Raw genomic sequence first — 9,483 nt, 5'->3', positions numbered from 1 at the left:
AAGAGTGTTAGCTCAGGTGAGAGAGAGAGAGAGAGAGAGAGAGAGAGAGATGGGGGAGGGGAAGAGTGTTAGCTCAGGTGAGAGAGAGAGAGAGAGAGAGAGATGGGGGAGAGTTAGCTCAGGTGAGAGAGAGAGAGAGAGAGAGATGGGGGAAGAGTGTTAGCTCAGGTGAGAGAGAGAGAGAGAGAGAGAGAGAGATGGGGGGAAGAGTGTTAGCTCAGGTGAGAGAGAGAGAGAGAGAGAGAGAGAGAGAGATATGGGGGGAAGAGTGTTAGCTCAGGTGAGAGAGAGAGAGAGAGAGAGAGAGAGAGAGAGAGAGAGAGAGATGGGGGAAGAGTGTTAGCTCAGGTGAGAGAGAGAGAGAGAGAGAGAGAGATATGGGGGGAAAGAGTGTTAGCTCAGGTGAGAGAGAGAGATATGGGGGAAGAGTGTTAGCTCAGGTGAGAGAGAGAGAGAGAGAGAGAGATATGGGGGGAAGAGTGTTAGCTCAGGTGAGAGAGAGAGAGAGAGAGAGAGGGGGTTAGCTTAGGTGAGAGAGAGAGAGAGAGAGAGAGAGAGAGAGAGAGATGGGGGAGGGGAAGAGAGTAAGCTCAAGTAAGAGAGAGAGAGAGAGAGAGAGATGGGGGAGGGAAGAGTGTTAGCTCAGGTGAGAGAGAGAGAGAGAGAGATGGGGGGAGAGTTAGCTCAGGTGAGAGAGAGAGAGAGATGGGGGGAAGAGAGTTAGCTCAGGTGAGAGAGAGAGGGAAAAAAGAGAGTGTTCAGGTATCGTGTGTATGAGAGAGAAAAGGAGGAAGAGAGAGTTACCTCAGGGAGAGAGAAATAAAGAGATAGTTTGAGAGAGAAGGAGAGAGTCGGCTCATAAAGGCATCTACTTTCATAAATGTATTACAGATAGCATAACAATTTTCTTATTTTTAGTGGTAACTTACCTTAAACCTTTTCTACAACCTTAAACATGAAAGATTTCGAATTTTTGTTTTCTTTATCCATTGTTTTTTTTTACGGTGGAATATCATTGGAAAGCGCAAAATAATGTTGACTCATAGATAAGACATTTCACCCAACTTAATAGTTTTATTTTACTCTTCAGATCCAAGAGTATGAAAAACAGGAAGAATTTCTCCGTAGCGGTATGTCAAGAAAAGATTACGCCTTCGACTTCTTCTTCAATCGGTCTGTCCAGGAAAGAGCCAACAAAGAGCAGGAGAGTAAAGACAAGAAAGAAATTGACATTGATAAAATCTAAGTTGATTTGATGGCATAAATGCCAACAAAGTTTTCAGGTGCTTTCTGTGATTAGGAACTAAAGGCTTATTCAAAAAACTTTCCCAAAAGTGATGGTAACAAGTCAATTGCTTCTTCCCCTACAAAAATTTGTCTCATTTAATGTTCACTTACGGTTCTCAATCTGCCCTAAAACATGATGTTTTTTCTCTTTTAATGACAAATGTTCTTAATCTGCTCTAGGACATTCTGAAGGACTTTCCAAAAACAGTTCTCGAACTGTTACATTTCTAACAGAACAACATAAGTACTGTAAAAAAAAATGCACCAAATGTTCAAGAATAGATTGAGAACCATAAGTTAATGATAAATGAGACAAATTTTCGCAGGGGTTAAGGGACAAGACATGTTTCTATATGGATGAGTATGTTTTAATCCTTCACATTTAGGAGTCAGTCATGCAGTCAAATCCCTTTTGATGAAGGTTTGTAGCATCATGCTTCAGTAATATGGACAGTTTTTGTCCTCTTTAGAAGTGATTTACTTGTCACTTTCATCTTACAAAAGACTTTGAAAAAAAACTTTTTCACCGTATAATGGTTTAAATAAATGCTAAACCACTACATATAGAGTATGTTGAAAGTGTTGAAAGTGCAGCATGGAACGGGAGTTTTGATACATACCAAAGGGGTAAAAATGGCATTTTTTCTCCAAAGTCTGGTAAATTTTTAGACTGCAGCTCTTAGAAAGGATGTGTTAAAATATATTAAATTGATCATTATTCACACTGTATGTAGTAAAAAAAATGATGCATTTCGTTTCACATAAGTTCATATATGATTTTCAGAATTTTTATTGGGTTTCAGTTGTACTGTTTATCATAACAAGTATTTATTTGAATATGAACTATTAAATAAGGCCATTAAATATTATTTAATTAATATGATTATTCGTTTTGTTTCTTGTCAATGTTTGCTCCTGGCTGCGCTACACGTGCAGAGTAATTTTTGCTTCCACGCCCTAAAAATAATTCCCTTGAATTTCAATTAAATAAATGGGTACGTAAAGATATGTCAACCGAAGGCATAGTCCCAATAAAAAAAACAAGAATACCATGCTTTAACGATGCATATTGATAAGAAGCAAGAGCAAAAGTATCGGTTATAAATTATATAAACCGGTTTCTTCACAACGCTAATAAAATTAACACGCAGAAGATCGACCGAAATTTACCTCTAAAGCAAAAGAAAAAAAGGGGGTTTTAAACTGCACCTTCTTCAAACTGTAGGTCGCAAATTTTTAATTGCTTATTTTCCTTAAGATTCAAGTTAAACATTCCGAGTAAAATCAGTTTTGTTTGAGAAATACATATAATTTTGGTTCACTTCAAAGGCATATGTGTTTATTCAGTTTTTTTTTCTTTTTTTTTGCAGTCAGAGTTTTTTATATACAATTAATTATATACAATTAATATAACTGTAATACGTTTCCGAGTAATATCAGTGCAGTAATAAAAAGTGAGTATTTCACGTAAATATTACGTTTTAAACGACAGAGCATTTTTTTAGTCGGAAACATGATTAATACTTGGTATTTCGAATCCTTTTAACCAACATTTATGCTTATTGATTTGTAGACAAAAGCAAGAATTGCCGTGGACACAATACTGATTTAGTATTAATTCGATATGCTTTACATTTCACTTCCTTCTAGCTAGCGTAGGCCTAAGGCACTTGCATTAAACGTGAAAGGAGAACTGCACATTCTCAGACACATTTGCTGTGCCTCCTCGAGTGTATCTTACATAAGTCAAGCGTAAAGCAAGTCATCTTCTCACGGCTAAATATGAACGTTCACCACTTGAACTAGATCTGTACTTGACAACGGTGGTCAGGTCATCAAAAAAAAAAAAAAAATCATAGAAAAAAGTTTTAACTACTAATCAAGGACATGAATACATCAAAGCGGAGATCTAACAACGAGAAGGCCAACATGTAGAGCCTAAAAAAAAACTACAGAATGCTTCTTTATGCGGTGTGAAAAGAAAATTTCATTATTGACATGTTTACTACTGTCGCCTCATCGCTACGAACAAATCAAACAAGAGAGACTGAGAAATTGTTCGTGAGAGTCGTTGTCATTAAGCAGCCCAACGTTGTGACGCCGTCAGCTCGTGCTGCAGTTCCTCCTTTAGCAGTGTCTTCAGCTGACCAATGACGTCACGTAAACATGGCCTCCGTGTTGCATCGTCTGCCATGCAGCGTGCCGCTAACTCGCTCAACCCCCAAATATTGACATACCTCGCCAAATCTTTCAAGACGTAGCCGAGGCCGTAGATGTCTAATGCTGCCGAGCGCGAAGCAAAATGGAAGACCTCGGGAGCTAGCTGGGAGCACTTCGGGCGAAGCTCTCGCAGTCTCTCCACAGAGAATGTCTCTGGTGGGAAATAGGGTTTGTCGTCGTTCAGATAAAGCGCCGCCCCAAAGTCCACGATGCGAGGGTGAATTCTCCCCTTGCCGTCACGCCGTACCATGATATTGTCTTGCTTGATATCGAAAATGCCGAGCCCCATCTGAAATTATTTAATAAGATTTGTAAAAATCTTATCATGGTGAAATAAATTTTATATCCATCTCTATTTATTTATTCATTTTAGGCCTACAGTATTATAGGCGTATTGTATGTTTCTAAAAATCATAAAATTTTATTTGATGATAAAATTACGGTTTCTAAAACCTAGCCAAAAACACATTGATATGGGCGAATGGTTTTATCTTTTTAAATTTTTTGTTGTTCAATTGAGAGTAAGTTTTGAAATGATCGAAGACAATCACTCACATTATGGATTTCCTGCAAGCCTTCTGCCAACTCAACACCAAACCCAAGCCAGTCAACAGTGGTCAGGTTACGTCGGGAGCTGTTGAATTTCGTGAAGTCGGCATACGTGAAAGAGATGCGGCTATTTTCCCGGACGCTCACGTACTCCGTCACCACCGCCAGGGACGTAGGCCTAAACCCGCCGGTTTTAGCCTCGGGAATTTGATCACTCTCGTAGACCGCCACTCCGTAGAACTTAGGGGCCAGCCTCGACCCGTCGACATACTGCAACACCGCAGCTTCGGTGAGGATTCTTTGCCTGGTGATGGCGCCGCTTTGGAAGAATTTCACCGCCACGCGGTTGCCCGAAGGAACGTGGACGCCCCTATAAGCCGCCCCGAACGAGCCGCTGCCCAGCTTAAAAGGTTGACCGTCCTTGGTCTTGTCCAGTAGAATGTCGGACGCTTTACAGGATATTAACTGACCCTGAAATAGAACAATATTTTAACTCAATAAAAATTCATCAATAATGACTAGCGTAGTTCATTGCTTGGAGAAGATTTGGAGAAGGCGTGGGAATGAATTTTTGAAAACAAGAGGAGTATTTTTATTAGGAGTAAGGGGGAAAGGAGTGTGTGTGTGTCAGTGTATACTCACCAAGTCGGGTTTTAAATCAGGTCGAACCTCTTTTCTTTTTTCATTGTTCAGGACACATGCGCTGTCAACTGATACTTTCACTTCCCCAACGCTCCCCGGAAATTTAAATGTGCGCACCGATTCCCGCTTTTCTGGACTTGCTTCAGTCAGTGCGATAACTGTGCCCTCGTGGTTCGCTGTTAATATCGTGTTGTGAGTGGTGCACTTCCCGAAAAAGAGCAAGTTGATCATGCCGCGTTTAACATCTCCCCAAGTGGTATTTTGTCCCTGAGAAAAACAACAAAGTGATATATGTATAGACTTACATGTAGAACAAATATAAGTGCAAGACCTAGTGTATTCGATTGTGTCATCTATTTTATAATGACATACAGATACCAAAAGAATCCGAAATTGTGAATTAAAAAGTTCGATTCACAACCTAAAATGTTTCTTTAATTGATAATTTCATGTTTTCTTCTGTCAAATAGTTGCATTTATTGTCCTTAGGATTTTCTTTAATACGGGCATTTTAAATAAATACTAATCCGCTGTAATATATTGGAAATGCACTCGCTTTTTTGCACGTAGAGGTGATAAGATTTGTGTATATAATTTATCATTATACAACACACACACACACAAACACATACACACAAGCGTACTTGTGAACGAAAAGAAAAAAAAAAAAAAACGAATCAGAGTTCAAGAAATTCTAAAAACTTACCAGATACGTAGACCTTTTTATCCGAAAATCTAGCGCTTGAAATCTATTGATACGATACATTTCTTTTTTCTTTACTGATAACTTCTTAGTGTCGAACACACTGTTCAGTGTGAAAATTAGATATAATCTAACGTCATGACAACGAATCCGTGATAATCTCGCACTTATGACGTAATTTCATTGTTACTTAAGCTGACGTTTTGCGTCATATTAAAACGTTTGGTGTCGAATAGGAGTTGACTTATTACGTTGACGAATTAATACTATTTTATACAAGCATAATATAAAGAAAATGAAGAAACATTTTTTCATGATCACATGATCATATAGTGGATTACCTTGGTGTCTTTAACTTTTTTCAACTTAAAGGAACAAACGTAGTATCAATTTGTATTTGCGAATACTTTTATGGATAATTAATTATGTATCTGCTGATCTCAGGGAAGCTGTAGACAGTGTGAAACGAACAGTAGTCCTCGAAGAATCTATTTGATAAACACAGGTTAGGGTTAGACGGAAATATCAAGTTTAGCATATGGGGCGAGTGGCAGCTGCACTAAGTTTTTTTTTAATTGTCATAGAAAATAAAATCAAACTATAGTAAGCAGCATTTTGTTTTCAGTTTAGTATTATCAGTAAGATAATGTGTTTGGTTCTATGGTGTAATGGTTAGCACTCTAGACTTTGAATCCAGCGATCCGAGTTCAAATCTCGGTAGAACCTCTGTTTTCAACTTTTTCTTTCAATATATTCACAAAAAAAAAAAAAAAAAAAAAAAAAAAAAATTGACACAACAACGTGAGCAAAATACTTACACATTTCAGAAAACGAAGGAGTTGCTGGAGATTAATTGTTTTCGGTTCTCTCGTGAAGACCTACTGTATTACTGAAAACGTTGAATTGAGGAAATGTTTATAGCCTATAAAAATGACACATCAAGTTAAATGTAATGTAGATAGAGGCGAGTTGTGTTAGGTGGACGCACAACTCTTATGTCTTATGTGTCGGGAATCTCTCTCCAATTCAAAAAACACTATAACAACACTCGGTACCACGAAAAGATCATTTGAATTTCCACAAAATGTCCCAGTAATTCAGTCAACTACTTTCTATTATTCTCGAGATCAACTCTCCTCCGCAACTAAATATCTACCTACAATCTCTTCTTTTAAGTGCTTTCTTAAAAATAATCTGATCACAGGATCGGTTTCCACCATAGCCCTGATTAGCTATCTGAAAAGCATGTTTCTTTTGCAGAAATTTCATTACATTCGAATGTTTTACGAAAATTTATTTTAGAAGTTGAATACATAACGTAGGTTTATGACGTGATATTCTGTATCACTTTACGCATTGCGTTAGGGATGGCACGTTCTTGCTAGCAGAGTATTTATTCTCAACATGCGTTCTGTTTCAAGTACGTAAAATTTTAACACTTTTATTTTACACTATTTAGTTTGCTAAAAATGAAAAAAAAGCACTAGTATTTTTTTCGGTAGGGACTGATGACTCATATAACGCTTGGGCATAATAATAATAATGGGTTATTATGGCCAAGTATAACGCGAGCGCGTGCAGCATTAATACAATGGTGGCTTTCTTTTTTTGGGCGCTGTCCAAGACTCGGACCGAGTTCGAGTCGGTCAAGGGCACAGTAATCTGGATGTATTTTAGGCTAAAGTCTAAGGGCGTATTCCCAGAGCTTTTAGATCGATCTATCCCCGCGCGGAGTCTCACTAGATTACTGTCAGGTAATCCGGCTTAAATGTCCGTCCCGCCTACTACAAGCTGTAAGGGGGTAATTAACTTTCGTGCCCGCTCGGCTAACAGCTATTTAGCGTGAACAACCCCCAGGGAGTTAGGTCGATCTAAAGTAGATCGATCTAATCTCTGGGAATGGGGTCTTATACTGTGGACAGGGAAATGCTTGCATGCAGTTCACTCCCAACTTTTGCTACCTTTTGCTTCGTTTTTCAAATAAGACAGCAAGCAGTCACAATGGCCGGGCTGACCTTTATACGTAATAATCTTTTGTCATTCAGTCATTAAAATGTTCTGCTTCAGTGGGTTGGGGAAAGAATTTTTTTACATAGATCGCTGCTTGAGCCTGTTTCTCTCAATGATTTTTCACCCGTGTTAAAATATTAAAGAAGCTCTGATTGTCTCAAAAACGGGAAAGTAAGGGTAAACGAAACAATTGTTTATCTAAAGATGCATACGAAGTCAAAATTTTGCCACGAAAGCCTTTGCCTAAAAAAATATTTCTATGCCTCCGCATGTAGTCTTCTTCTTTTGTCACGTACTGGGACATTCATTATTTAGAAAGGCTTACACTTATTCAGAAAACTCTTGTTTGTTTGGCTCTTGGGAGCAACCAACTGTAACGCCATTATAGTATTTTCAATCAAACTCATCGGTGCCATATATAGAGTCGCTTATTGGAGGTCTAAACATCTTTTTTTTTAATTGTTTTTTGCACATTTTACAGAGTAATGCCATTTTGGGGTCTGAGCCATCCCCTCACATCTTAGTATTATTAAAATGAAAAAATGAGCAGTAAATCTATAAATAAGAAGCATAAGAAGTTAATGATGTTACTGCTCTTTTTTTTTCTTACAATTTTTTTTCTGGAATCCTGCAATATTAAAGAAACAATCTTGTATTATTCTTATTTCATGAGGAATGTGAAAAACATTCATGCGATCAATATACATTTTCCTGGGGCAAAGGGGAATTTTTTTTCTTCTCACGAATCACTGTTCAAGCCGTCTTTGCACCTAGATTCGAGTTCTTGTATTCCATTTTCAAGTTAAGTATTTAGTTGTACATGAGTTGTCAGTGTAAATATAATAGATCGGCATACGCCTCCATGCGCTTTGCCTTGGTTCGACTCAGTCTTTGCACTTAGGGTGCTTTCCCAGAGATTAAGATCGATCTAAAGATTAAGTTTTAGATCGACCTAACTCCCTGGGGGTTCACGCTAAATTGCAGTCAGCCGAACGGGCACCGTAGTTAATTACCCCCTTACAGCTTTTAGTAGGCGGGACAGATGCTTAAGCCCGCCAAGCTGACAGTAATCTAGTGAGACTCCCCACAGGGATAGATCGATCTAAAAATCTATGGAAATGGGGTGTTAGATTCGAGAGTTGTTTGGTTTGTTGTCAGCTGGCAAAGCATGATCACCCGACAAGGCTGAAAAGATGAGAACGACACTATAGGTACCCTCCTGATAAACTTTTTATTCAAAATGATTTATCGCCTTTCGGATCTGAGTTGGGAAATATAAGAAGCTTTAGAAGGAATAGACGTGGGTGTGAGGGATTTTCAAACTTCGAGGGACGGTCCTTATACTTAATTGAACACGTGTAGTGTAGCATGTAAACCATTTTTTACATTTGTCATTGTATTGTGAGTGTAAGTCATACTTCAATGCAATACTTAATATGTTGTCTGATCACATTTCACCCTGGCATGGGTTTCAATACTGTCAGAGAAAATAACGTGAATAAAATATCTGAACGGGAAAAAATATTGGAATGGGCTTTGATGAACTGCTTAAATAAACAGATGGATTCATAAGCTTACTCAAAAAGGTATATCTTTTCAGGAGCTGGAATCCGCGCCCTTGCTTTGAACCCCCTATACAAAATCATCGGGCAATTTACATTGCAAATAAGAAAAGTGTGTAAGTTGAAATGTACCCCATGTTGAAACCTAAATGCGGCCATACTGCTCATTACCCAAACTTGACTTTACACGGTGAAGGTACATATAGCTTCACAACTGATAAAATATTCTAAAAGTTTTTTTTGGTTATAAGTTAAAATATCTTCATACATTATATGTGGCGCAAACAATGACGCATCCATTTAATTAAGAGCAAAGTAATCTGAGTTTGTATTCATAATACGACAAAATAAGCAAATAATTGTGAACTATTATAAAGACTTAATTTGTGCCTTGTTGCACTATACGTAAGGTACTTGACAACACATGCAGAATCATTAGTAAAAATGGGGTCGGTATACACTTGGTAAATCTTAAAACCAAATCCTCAAACAGTGTTTGGATGCGCGGAC

At 38.1% G+C, this 9,483-nt stretch overlaps 2 protein-coding genes and 1 non-coding gene across 3 annotated transcripts in view; 2 read left to right on the top strand and 1 right to left on the bottom strand.

Moving 5' to 3' along the window:
• LOC106166233 (serine/threonine-protein kinase RIO3) overlaps positions 1–2,165 on the top strand; it is a 10,274-nt gene extending 8,109 nt beyond the window's left edge. The window contains exon 12 of the mRNA XM_087019274.1: positions 1,091–2,165. Coding sequence (XP_086875400.1) covers positions 1,091–1,246 — 156 coding nt within the window. The 3' untranslated portion in view covers positions 1,247–2,165. The remainder of the gene's footprint in view (positions 1–1,090) is intronic.
• Positions 2,166–2,628: 463 nt separating this feature from the next.
• LOC147760210 (myosin light chain kinase family member 4-like) lies at positions 2,629–4,961 on the bottom strand. Its single transcript, XM_087019275.1, has 3 exons — positions 4,699–4,961; positions 4,063–4,527; positions 2,629–3,796 (listed from the first exon to the last, which is right to left on the bottom strand). Exons 1-3 carry the CDS (start codon positions 4,927–4,929, stop codon positions 3,365–3,367), a joined length of 1,128 nt encoding a protein of 375 aa, XP_086875401.1. The 5' UTR covers positions 4,930–4,961; the 3' UTR covers positions 2,629–3,364.
• A 1,094-nt stretch (positions 4,962–6,055) lies between these two features.
• Positions 6,056–6,127, top strand: Trnaq-uug (transfer RNA glutamine (anticodon UUG)). Its single transcript has one exon. It is a non-coding gene; the product is annotated as a tRNA-Gln (tRNA).
• The last annotated feature ends 3,356 nt before the right edge of the window (positions 6,128–9,483 follow it).

This window comes from Lingula anatina, chromosome 8, assembly GCF_051362555.1.
Source record: "Lingula anatina isolate TDL-2025a chromosome 8, LinAna3.0, whole genome shotgun sequence".
In the NCBI taxonomy this organism is placed as follows: Eukaryota; Metazoa; Brachiopoda; class Lingulata; order Lingulida; family Lingulidae; genus Lingula; species Lingula anatina.
This window is presented reverse-complemented; position numbering and strand designations above follow the sequence as displayed.